Source organism: Hesperophylax consimilis, chromosome 3 (assembly GCF_061612785.1).
Source record: "Hesperophylax consimilis isolate HC1 chromosome 3, BYU_Hcon_1.0, whole genome shotgun sequence".
NCBI lineage: Eukaryota > Metazoa > Arthropoda > Insecta > Trichoptera > Limnephilidae > Hesperophylax > Hesperophylax consimilis.
This window is the reverse complement of record NC_142838.1, coordinates 10,904,204-10,916,972: the sequence shown is the minus strand read 5'-3', so window position 1 is coordinate 10,916,972 and position 12,769 is coordinate 10,904,204. Positions and strand designations below refer to the sequence as shown.

Sequence of the window (12,769 nt, the reverse complement as noted above, 5' to 3'; positions counted from 1 at the left end):
GAAGCCACCTCGGGTGCCCAGAGTGTCACTGACACCGTGCATAGCAATGTGGATGACCATGAGGGTGGAATCCCAATTCGTAACGAACACCCACCCCCGCGTATGAATAGGATTTTTATCGAATTAAGCGATATTGAGAAGAATAGTTTAAGAGCTAAAGAAAAAGGTACGGACCTTGTATGGTGCATTCCTTTAGCAAATGCGGAAGCGGTATTTTTAAAATTGATTAAAACATGTTTAGATAAGGATAAATACGCAGTAATTATAAATAATGATAGACTATATGAGTGTTTAAGCGAATGCTATAGAAAAAATATTGATAAGAACTCGTTAAAATTAATACGTTTCACAAATGTTAAGATTGAACCCATAAATTTAGAAGAACAAAAAGAAGTAATTCGTTCGACGCATATCGAGAACCAACGTCATATGGGCCTAGATGCCTTACTTAGTAAAATAAAACGGACGCACTATTTCAATAACATGCGGACCAAAATAAAAGATTTTTTAAAAACATGTATAATATGTCAAAACTCTAAATACGAAAGACACCCAAAGTCTGCCCCATTAGAGGCTACCGTTACCCCCAATTGTCCAATGGAAATATGGCAGATTGATACTTACCATTTCGGACGTCAAAAATTCTTAACCATTGTAGATAGATTCTCTAAATGGGCATCTTGTACTTTAATCACTGTCGACAACAATGTCGCCATATGTGAAATACTTGTTAAAATATTTTCGTTAATCGGTATACCGAAAGAAATACATTTAGATCGTGAAACCACGTTCACGTCCACTACGACACGAGAGTTATTAGAAACGTACAATATTAAAACACATGTGACTACTACTGGTCATTCACAATCAAAAGCTGATATAGAACGCTTTCACTCCACTCTGACAGAAATATTGAGATTAATACGCACGGCAATACCGAACGTAACATCCGAAACCCAAATTAATTTAGCCTTGAATGCTTATAATAATAACATACATGGTGTAACTAAACATACACCAAACGAGGTACACTTTTGTCATGGGAACAGAGTACCACAACCTAATGGTGTGATTACCCAAAGCTACGTAGCCGACCACGCAAATCAATGTAAAGAACTCAAAAAATTGATACATGATTTACAGCATAAAACAAAAAATAAAACACGCGAACGAGTAAACAAAACACGTACGCAGCAAGAAATGTCCGTGGGACAACAGATACTTATAAAGGTTACCGCACGGGGTAAACATAAAAATAAATTTAAAGGACCGTTCACTATTACTAAAATACTACCACATAATGTACTTGAATATAAAAGTCTGAGAGGCCTAACAACAATTCACAAAGACAGTGTTAAATTGTTTCAGGCTGACGGCCATGACGCAAGCGCTACGGATCCGCCAATTAGCAGACAATGAGCACTTCATCGTCGCGCCCCTGGGAAATGCACGAGCCGTCGAAGGGCAGTGGCACGTCATTCATACCCTAGATTTATCTAAACTAATTGAACAATCGCAACAACTAGGAATTAATTACGATAAACTTATAAAATGTAACAATGTAACCTTACCACACGTAGGATTAGAACGTTTGAAATATTTAATAGATCATAATAATCAGATAATTGATAATTTAGTTATAAATAGGAATAAAAGAGGCCTAATAAACGGACTCGGTTCAATAATTAAAGGAATTACGGGAAACTTAGATGATAATGATTTGGATAAATTAGTGCAACGAATTGAAACTAACCAAAATATAAATGAAAAGAGAATCTCGTTGAGTTCAAGAACATTGGAGGATTATTACGGCAAACTAAAAAATATTTCACATAATCAATTGGTACTTTGGTCTCAAATGAGCCATGACCATTATGAAGATAAAACAGACTTGTTGATTACACATTTGATTTATCAGACGGAAACTATTACCGAGTTAATAACTAGAATTACGGAAGCTATCACGTTTGCCTCTCATGGAATGTACCACCCTAGCATTATAAAACCGAAGGTATTTATGGAATCTATTTCACATGTAAATCCTGAACAACTACCTTCTAAAGATTTTGATATTATTCAACGCTTTTTGCAAGTTAAATTCGTTAAAGTTAAACAAACTTTACACTTTATTCTCTCTCTAACTTTAGTAGAACGCACCGTTTATATGTATAACGAAATAATTCCCATCATTTCCAAAACTAACAATAAATGTTTCCAACCCCACCTCCTACCGAGACGATTATTGAGAGATGGAAAGCAGATGTATAATGCACACAAGTGCCAAGTTATTACAGACAGCCTCAGCATATGCAACAAGGAACTCAACTCTATTGATGACTGCACAACTACCGTACTAGAAAACCACAGCGAACAAAACTGTAGTCTACGCCAGATTATATGTCCAGAAGAATATACACATGTCATTGGAGATAATATGATGTACCTGTTTCGCAACGAACCAACAGCATTACAAGCACAATGCCCTCAACACCAACAAAATATAGTAATTTCCAAATCTGTACTTGTAACAAATGACGAGTGCAGTATACAAGGCAAAACCTTCACTATGGGAAGAATCGTTAACCAAGAAACATTACTCATCACATATTCAAAGGAAGAATTACATGTACTAAAACTACCCATCCTACATGTAGATGAAATACAAGAACCACGCAGAGAATTCGATATCCCTACCACCACGACGGGATTTGAAGGAACTATACACATCACACTTACCAGCTGCTTGATAATTACGGCCATCGGATATATCCTTTGGAGAAGATATAAACCCTTCACAGTGCGAAGGAGTTTCAATTTTAGGGGGGGAGAGTTAACCACCCAAGACGACCCTCACCTACAGGAAGACATCGCAGCACGCCCATTACAACCAGCACTTCATCTCGCCTAAAATAAACTATTAAACCTTAATAGTTTATGGATAGCAGTTGCATCCGGACAAGGACAATCACCGGGACGATATACTCTAATCACAATCCCTGAAACGACATACCAACACGTACCCTTCTACGGCTACTTGGAGAAGACCATTAATAAACAAACGAACATTTAGATGAACTTAAAACAACACGCGGCCACACGCGCAGCAATCCCAAAACAAAGGATCGATTTAAGAAAGACCACGTGTTCCACGTGCACTGGTACAATAACCCCATTATCGGAATGACACATTGACACTTTGACACGCAGCCCGAAAATAGGAAGATGACGCCCCACTCCACCGCACCAGCATGGACTATATAAACCCCAACTCCAGCTTCCAGACGACTCGATTCCGTGTATCGAATCCAAGCACTTGCTTGTCGTATTGTTCACTTAATAGTTTCCCTTTGAAATTGTACTTACATATTTTAAGTTGTATTGTTTAAATTAATTAATAAAGGATAAATCATCCACAAGTTATATTCTTTTTTTAACACTAAGAAGACAACAAAAGTTAACTCGCGGTACTTTGTGCTTCTCTTACCTACTCCAATAAGTGATACCTACCGCTGATGTCTCGTTTATATTCTCTTTCTCATAAACTACTGTAACCTAACTTATCGTATTGAGGTTATTGTTACATTTAAAAGTGTCTTTGTTTCGAGTTTGTCTAACAGGTACATTCATATAAATTAATTCCAAATATCTTCCTTCAGCTTTTAAATTCTTTCCATACCCAAATTCAGTTTACCCTAGAAGTAGGTGTCAATGCCTCTCTAAATTTTCTAGACCTCACGCTCACTCTGATAAATAATAGAATTGAATTTAACCTATACCAAAAACCGACCTACACAGACATAACTATCCACAATACTTCCAATCATCCCATCTTCCATAAACATGCAGCGTTCCATTCAATGATCCATAGGTTAATTTCGGTCCCTTTATCTACCAATAATTTCACAAATGAGTTATCAATAATAAAACAAATAGCATCAAATAATGGCTATGATTCGGCCTTAATTGATAAAATTCTTAATAAAAAACAAAAACATATTTCCACAAACAAATTTCTATATAGCAGTATTCCGCCAATTAATATCAACACCCCTATTCACCACTGGCGTAGGATTTTATTTATAAATAATTTTTCAAATCAAAGCGTTAGGAACCTTCCTTTAGATATTAAACCTGCCTTTTATACAAACAATACCCTAGGAAAATTTTTGATTAATACTAAAGACAAGGATGACATACTAAGCCATTCGGGTATTTATAAACTCAACTGTAGTGATTGTCCCGCCTTTTATATAGGTAAAACATCGCGCAATGTAAACACCAGAGTGAAGGAACATGTACGGTGTTTAAATGGTAAAGGTTTTTCGGAACTCGCCAACCACTTAATATCAGCAGACCATAGATTTGATAAAATAACAGGTACTAGCCTCTTACATAAAAATAGTATAGGCATTGGTTAGACAATTTAGAATCATTAGAAATCAGGAAATCTATAAACAGTAACTTATCAGACCATTTATTAAATACACAAGTTAATTTATCTAATCAAAAAAACACATTCTATAGTCCTATATTTAACTTGTTTCCCAGAATCCTTTCCACTCTTAAATAATAAGTTTATGCTTTTTCTTATGTCTTTAAAATGTATTATTATATGTATAATTCATGTAAAAATGTTAATTGTTATTATATATCTTCAATTCACTATGCCTATGTAATATTTGACCCCTCCCACTTTTATAATGTATTATATTCTGTCTCCCTCTGTTTTCCTATAAATATGCATCACCTCTGTCTTAGTTTTTAGTTATATTTCACATCCTGATGAAGCTCGACCGTAGCGAAACCGGTCGATGTAATAATAATAAAGTCGTGGTTAATAAACAAAGTGTTTTATTTGATTTAATATAATATGTCTAACCACAAAGTGATTGCTTCCTACGAAAAAATAATATCAGCAAGTACAGCTAATAAAGCAACAATGTATAAAAACTATACAATTAAGTACAGAGTTATGTCTATTAATATATTTTTCTATAAACAGTGTTTAAAATTCAAAGTGTTCCCTAACTATTTAAGTGGTCATTTCAACCGCATAAATATCAAATTAACTCCGAAATCTTCAGTGTTAAAAGCCAAAATAGCATGGCTTAAAGAAGATTTAAAAAATGCTTACAAAGAACGAAACAGCATTAAACTAAAATTACATGTCTTGCACACGGAGTTAGTTCATGTACTTCACCCAGTGGAATGGGATATGTTTGACGATAAAGTCAGATACTTTGCATCCTTAAAAGTTTTTAAAAAACGTGAAATTTTAGAAAACAAACTAAAAAACTTGTGCCTCGTAGATAATATCCACAATAACATACCTGTTGATACAAATCACCAGTTCTTTGATCGAGTGCAGAACCTGTCGTCTACACAATTTGTTCCAGATGAACTGGCCCTTCTGTCGAAAGGCCTAAAATATAATTTAAACTATAACAAAACCAGTTTCAACGACGCAGTTGAAAATGTTGCCGTCGACATAGAGACCGCCCTGCATAACAGTCCAAACCCGTTCTTTTATAAAAGTGCTGATTTATTAAAAAATCTAATACCGAAATTTAAACCCATGCCTAATCCAGAAACACGCCACTTGTTAAACATCCGTAAAAAGTTAGAGAAAGACCAATTAATTCTAACTAAAGCCGATAAAGGAAATACTGTTATTATTATGAATAAATGTGATTATCATTCAAAAATGGGTGATTTCATTAATAATGGTAATGTGGAGACCCTATCCCAAGATCCATCAAATAAATTCCTCAATAATGTTAAAAATGCTTTAAAATCATGTAAAACCCCAATCTTTATAGATAACTCACATAACCAAGTAAAATTTTTGACAAAAAACCCTAAAGTCCCCAAGTTATATGGAGTTCTAAAAATCCATAAAGCTAACACCCCTATTAGACCTGTGGTTTCTTCCTGTGAGTCACCAAATTTTAAATTAGCATCATTTATTACTAATGTGTTCAATAATGCTAAAGTGTTTTCCCCAAAACATACTATTAAAAATTCATTAGAACTAATTAACGACTTAAAAGACCTAACTATTCCTAGTAACAGTAAACTCATTTCTTTTGATGTAGTGAACTTGTTCCCTAATATCCCAACAACAGAATGTAAATCTTTAATTAGTGAATTACTGACTAACTCTAAATTACCATGTGACTTTAGTAATGACCTCTCTCGTTTGTTTAATCTCTGCTTAAATCAAAATTATTTTAAATTTAATAACATCATCTATAACCAGACTACCGGATTGGCGATGGGTTCTCCAACTTCACCCTTGATCGCGGATTTATTTATGGATAATTTAGAAAATAAAATTTTTACTTGTAAATCGCCGCTCCTAAAAAATGTGCTAATATGGAAAAGATATGTTGACGACATATTTTGTATTTGGTCAGGTACGGATCGACAGTTAAATATCTTCCTCCAGCTTTTAAATTCTTTCCATACCCAAATTCAGTTTACCCTAGAAGTAGGTGTCAATGCTTCTCTAAATTTTCTAGACCTTACGCTCACCCTGATAAATAATAGAATTGAATTTAACATATACCGAAAACCGACCTACACAGACATAACCATCCACAATACTTCTAATCATCCCATCTCCCATAAACATGCAGCGTTCCATTCAATGATACATAGGTTAATTTCCGTCCCTCTATCTACCAATCATTTCTCAAATGAATTATCAATAATAAAACAAATAGCAGCAAATAATGGCTATGATTCGGCCTTAATTGATAAAATTCTTAATAAAAAACAAAAACATATTTCCACAAACAAATTTCTATATAGCAGTATTCCGCCAATTAATATCAACACCCCTATTCACCACTGGCGTAGGATTTTATTTATAAATAATTTTTCAAATCAAAGCGTTAGGAACCTTCCTTTAGATATTAAACCTGCCTTTTATACAAACAATACCCTAGGAAAATTTTTGATTAATACTAAAGACAAGGATGACATACTAAGCCATTCGGGTATTTATAAACTCAACTGTAGTGATTGTCCCGCCTTTTATATAGGTAAAACATCGCGCAATGTAAACACCAGAGTGAAGGAACATGTACGGTGTTTAAATGGTAAAGGTTTTTCGGAACTCGCCAACCACTTAATATCAGCAGACCATAGATTTGATAAAATAACAGGTACTAGCCTCTTACATAAAAATAGTATAGGCATTAGGTTAGACAATTTAGAATCATTAGAAATCAGGAAATCTATAAACAGTAACTTATCAGACCATTTATTAAATACACAAGTTAATTTATCCAATCAAAAAAACACATTCTATAGTCCTATATTTAACTTGTTTCCCAGAATCCTTTCCACTCTTAAATAATAAGTTTATGCTTTTTCTTATGTCTTTAAAATGTATTATTATATGTATAATTCATGTAAAAATGTTAATTGTTATTATATATCTTCAATTCACTATGCCTATGTAATATTTGACCCCTCCCACTTTTATAATGTATTATATTCTGTCTCCCTCTGTTTTCCTATAAATATGCATCACCTCTGTCTTAGTTTTTAGTTATATTTCACATCCTGATGAAGCTCGACCGTAGCGAAACCGGTAGATGTAATAATAATAAAGTCGTGGTTAATAAACAAAGTGTTTTATTTGATTTAATACTTTGTTATTCTCTTACTTATTCCGTAGACCTAAAAAGCCCAGGACAGAGAATTTCTGTGATTTTTTTTTATGAGCAGCAATGAAGTCAAATCTAAGTTGAGGGGAAATTTTCTGGCAGCCATCTTGTATTACTAACTTTCAAACTGATTTGTATGCAAACTGGTGCGTAATGAACTACTATTACTATATTTTATCTACTTAAGTGAAAATCTATTATTGGTTAAATAATTAACACTTAATACACCATACTTTGTAATTATTATAACTGTTGGTTTTCCAAATAAAATAAAATAAAATATTTTTGTGTTTTATCATGCAGTTATTACGGTTTATAATTATTTTAGGATATTTGATGAGACAAGGAATGGGAAACGTCATTAAAAAAATAAAGTAGGTTTTGTCATTTTCCATACATCTTCCCCCTCACCCCGAGACTTTAAATTGTTCTCAAATTTCTCCTTCCAGGGCTTTTTAGGTCCATGACTTACTCCAATATAGAGAACCTACCGTTGATGGCTCTGTTGTAATCTCTCCCTCTTTTTCATAAACAACTGCAACTCAAACCAATCCAACCAATGTGTCAATAACACGGCACGATATTGTTCGCTTACCTAGCATTGATAGCTCCGTTGTAATCTCTCTCTCTTTCTCGTAAACAAATATAACTCAACCTAACCCAATAAATGTGTCATTAATACGGAACGTTAAGGTTCTCTTACCTGCTGCTGATGGCTACGTTGTAATCTCTCCCTCTTTCTCGTAAACAGCTCTAATTCAAACTAACCCAATCAATGTGTCACTAACACAGGACGTTTCTGTTTTCTTACCTGCCACTGATGGCTCCGATGTAATCGCTCCCTCTTTATAATAAACTATTGTAACTCAACCTAACCCAATCAATGTGTCACTAACACGGTACATTGCTGTTCTCTTACCTACGGCTAATTCTGCTAAAATAACACGAAAAAATTATAAGTATCTGCCTAATGAATACAATTATTGCATTGTTTTGCAGAACAAAAACGCGCACCTGTCAAATGCCATTATTCCGTTTTGTAGTCGTGGAACGCTCGACGTAATAACATGTGATTATTGTGAAAACTAAAAAAAGCACAAACTGTTGTGGAAATTTTGACAATATGCGCCAACGGGTCAACAGTAATTAGTCCTAGGAAACAGGTTCCGTTCATTAGGCACAGTAAATCATCCATATGTCATCATGACTGACAGCCCCTAGACAACATTGCTGCAGTTACCAGGGCGATGCTACGAGTATTTTACACTCCTGAACGTGCAGCAAACATACTATTTGTGAAATAACACAAATTAATTAAAATAATTGCGCACTCCGGGATTTTAATCCGCCACTTCCAGCTTGCTAGTCAAGAGCCTTTCCCACGGAGGCCAATATCTGCGAATGCATTTTGCGCGCAAAGTTCATTCGAATTAAAAGAAATATAATTCAATTATAGCAAGTGCTCTTAGTTGGGTACTAAAAATGTCGATACTTTCACTGTTATACAGACGCAACTCCAAGATTTTGACTCAAACTCAAAGTTTCGACCGATCCTCATGAAGTAAGCCAACAGCATTCCTCTTATTTTTTTTTTGTTGATCCCCACGGCAACCGGGTAAAACAAAACATGATTAAATGACAGATAATTCTTTTATGTTACATTTACTCCACACAAGAGGCCTGTGTCATATTTGGATATGCTGTGTGGAGGGTCTTTTTGAAGAAGGAAAGGAGTGAACATGGATCTTGAATAGACCTATGTGTTAGGAGGAAGAAAACTTAGAGGCCGAGCTGTTGAATACAAGAATGAGTCGTAAAAGCGACCCGTTCTCATGCGACAAATTTCATCCGTGTACATATTGGGCGCGCGTTTGGCGTGTTTTCTGACTATGCACCGGTGCCGAAGGGATCAATGACGCTAGTTCCTTGGAGCATCTTTCATTGTAATACCGGTAGAACAAGGACAGCATACCTACCTGACGCCTGTGATCTAAGGATTGCAATCCGTTTGTAAATAGAGGGGAATCTATCCAACGGACCCCCCGTTTCTGAATAGAGTTAAGGATCAGGTATTTTTGGGCTCTAGACCAGAAGTGGCTGCCAAATTCAACAGTGAGGCGCACTCGCAAAATGCAACAGGGTCAGCAGTAGTGTACTATTAAAGTATCTGCGGGCCCTGTACAGTACGCCCTGTGAGAGACTAACTTGACTCTGGCGTCGATGGAGCCCCCATGCCATTATGTTGGGTTACATTTTTGCCTTCACTTTTCCTCAATGTTTTGTTTGTCACTGTTCTGTTTTGCCTTTTTTCACTGTCACTTGTTTGTTTTTCTTATAGATAAACTCCCTGGGGCGTGTATCCCACGATCGCCACTGCGTGACCGCGTGCGGAGACAGCGGCTGCCAGTGCCGGGCCGCGCTGCTGCCACTGGAGCAATTGGACCACCTACTCCTGCTGGCGGAAGGGGGACAGATTGCAGCCTGCCTGTGTGGGAACTTCAGGGTAAGAAGCGATTGAACACTTGACTTATTCAGAAACATCTACATAAAAACATCCTGTATAAGTTGGAGCACCGGGGGCGGTATCAGTGAAGGCTGCAAGTGGGCGGTGAAGAACTGAAATGAAGGTTAAAAAAAACATTTTCCTTATTAAATCAACTAATTCGTAGTTAGTGTAGGTACATTACAAATAATTTAATAATATTGCAAATAGTACCACGCTAATAACCGATTAATCCGTGATATTGCAAAACGTATGGTATGAAGGGCTCCACGTTACTTATTGTGTTAAATTTACCTATTATGTGTGAACTATGAATGGAAAATCATTAAAAAACCATAATTAACATAGTACTTTTATTAGTAGCATCACAAAAAAATATTTAAACAATATGATGTACATGTATACATTGTACGTTAGTAAATTCCATTACTTTTGACATTCTCCACGTCTTTTCATCAAACCGTAATTCCTGCCTACACTTGTGAGCTCTCGAAGCGCTCAAAAACCTCGAAAAAGTCGGCAGCAAATTTAGCAGAAAATACTTTGGGTTGTCTGGCTGAAGGTATTCCCACTTTTCTGATTGAAACTCGAAAGTAGCGATTCCATATTAAATTTGGGAGCCACAAATTTATTAATATATTCCTTCCTCGAGCTGAACCAACCTGCATAGTTTTACATTCGCTTTATATACTATGTAACTAATAATGTGAGGAAATTAATGTAACAATATTAACCTTCATTAGAACATTCTTTATTTTCTTTTTCGTAAAATATTTATTCGTGTACAAGAACATTCATTTCCTCTCTTTTAAAAAAAAAGAAGTTTTTTTCAGGAATATTTCAGTTTTCATCCTGGCTCTAGTTCCCACTCCCCTAGGCAATGATTTTTAATATGAGAAATTTAATGAAATGCCTGTTTTTCATTACACGCGGTTATACTGATAAATGGCTTTCTTATTAAGAAATTTAAAAAAAAATGACTGAGCAAATGAAACTTATGTAAACTATGCTGCTAATAATTTGAATATTTGAAAAAGATAGCCTTTATGAATAAGTTGTCTGTGTTTGAAGAATAAAACTATATTTATTCAGTTTAGATGAAAATGCTTTGTTTTAAATTATATGTAAACTATTAGTATTTTTATATTAAATTTGAATTTTTTTATAAGTATGTTGGCTCATTAAACTTTTCTGAATATTTATATATCTCAGGAGGTTTATACAGTGAAATCGAGAACTATACAATATCGGATCGAACACCGATTTCCCTAGCATGGTCGCACTGTTGACAGACAGTTTGATATTGATAATGCATTATAAAATAACTCGATCTACGCTGGCAACACTGGAGGTATTTTCCATAAATTTATATTCCTAAACGTCAGACGGCTACTTAAAAGTTAAAAATACTAATAAATTGACAATTTCGAATTGAAATATTATCTTTTATACATTCTGCATGTAGTATTAACTAAAAAAAAATAGTAGTTGAAATGGAATCAAGTATTCGCGTCTTAGATGAAATAAATCAATGGATCGTGTATACAATTTGTTTCAATTCTAGGAAAGTTAGTTCATCTCTGTTAATAAGCCAGTTATTTACTATCCTTTATTTTTTTTCTCTATCCAAAATGTGCATATTGACAGATTATCTGACACTTAGAAGGCCGCGCTAAAATCATATTAGATTAGTGATATTTCAAGCATTAGATTTATTAATTTTTCTCCCTCGAACGTTTTAACTTCACTGTTATAATTATGTATTTATATATATATATATATATATATATATATATATATTTTTATTATTCTTAACTATATTTGTATGACAAAGGTGTAGTCCTCCACGCTAGGAGTTCACCTGTGTTGTGGAGGACTTTTTCAATTGTAAATTTATATTATAGTAAACAATACAGTGGAGATTTTTTATACAGAGAAACAATAAAAATTAAAATATTTTATCGATTTTGACATAGTTTTAACAAAAACAAATATAAAATATAACAAAATTAAATATTAAAAGGATTGTAGCCAGTTCTATATGTGTTTTTTGCATTCGGTAAGATTAGATGTTTTATATTGTGTTGGAAGTGAATTGTATAGTTTTATAGCCTGGAATCTTTAGTGTTTTTATCCAAAGGATGTGTTGGTTTTTGGTATAAGTAGTTGGTGTGCATGTCTTGTTCTAGTATTGTGAGAAATTTGTGAAGTTTTAAATGTGTTTAGGTTCTTGTAAAGGAAAGTAAGTATTTGTTTTGAATATAATTTTAAGTTTTTTTAGTTTGATGCTTATCTTATATATCTACAAATAAATAACATATTACACTTTTCAAAGAATTATTACAAAATCTTAATAAATATTTTAAGAATTGCACATTTCTATATAATTAATTTAAAAATTCCAATTTCCTTGCTCATTCATTCCGGTAATCAAAGCTCTGCAAAACAAAGGGAAATTGAAAGCACGGGCGTCACGTCATTATACCATTAGAACTTCACTAACATGTTAAGTATGTGAACTCCACTAGTTGAGTGTTTGTACCAAGGCAGGGGCGGATTCAGTCGGCCCTATTCGGGTATCCGCTGTGTG

The 12,769-nt window shown here is 34.4% G+C and overlaps 1 protein-coding gene across 1 annotated transcript in view; it reads left to right on the top strand.

Annotated features, from left to right (window-relative positions):
• Positions 1-12,769, top strand: part of LOC149424941 (uncharacterized) — a 460,249-nt gene that overhangs the window by 387,358 nt on the left and 60,122 nt on the right. The window contains exon 14 of the mRNA XM_089646910.1: positions 10,015-10,179. Coding sequence (XP_089503036.1) covers positions 10,015-10,179 — 165 coding nt within the window. The remainder of the gene's footprint in view (positions 1-10,014; positions 10,180-12,769) is intronic.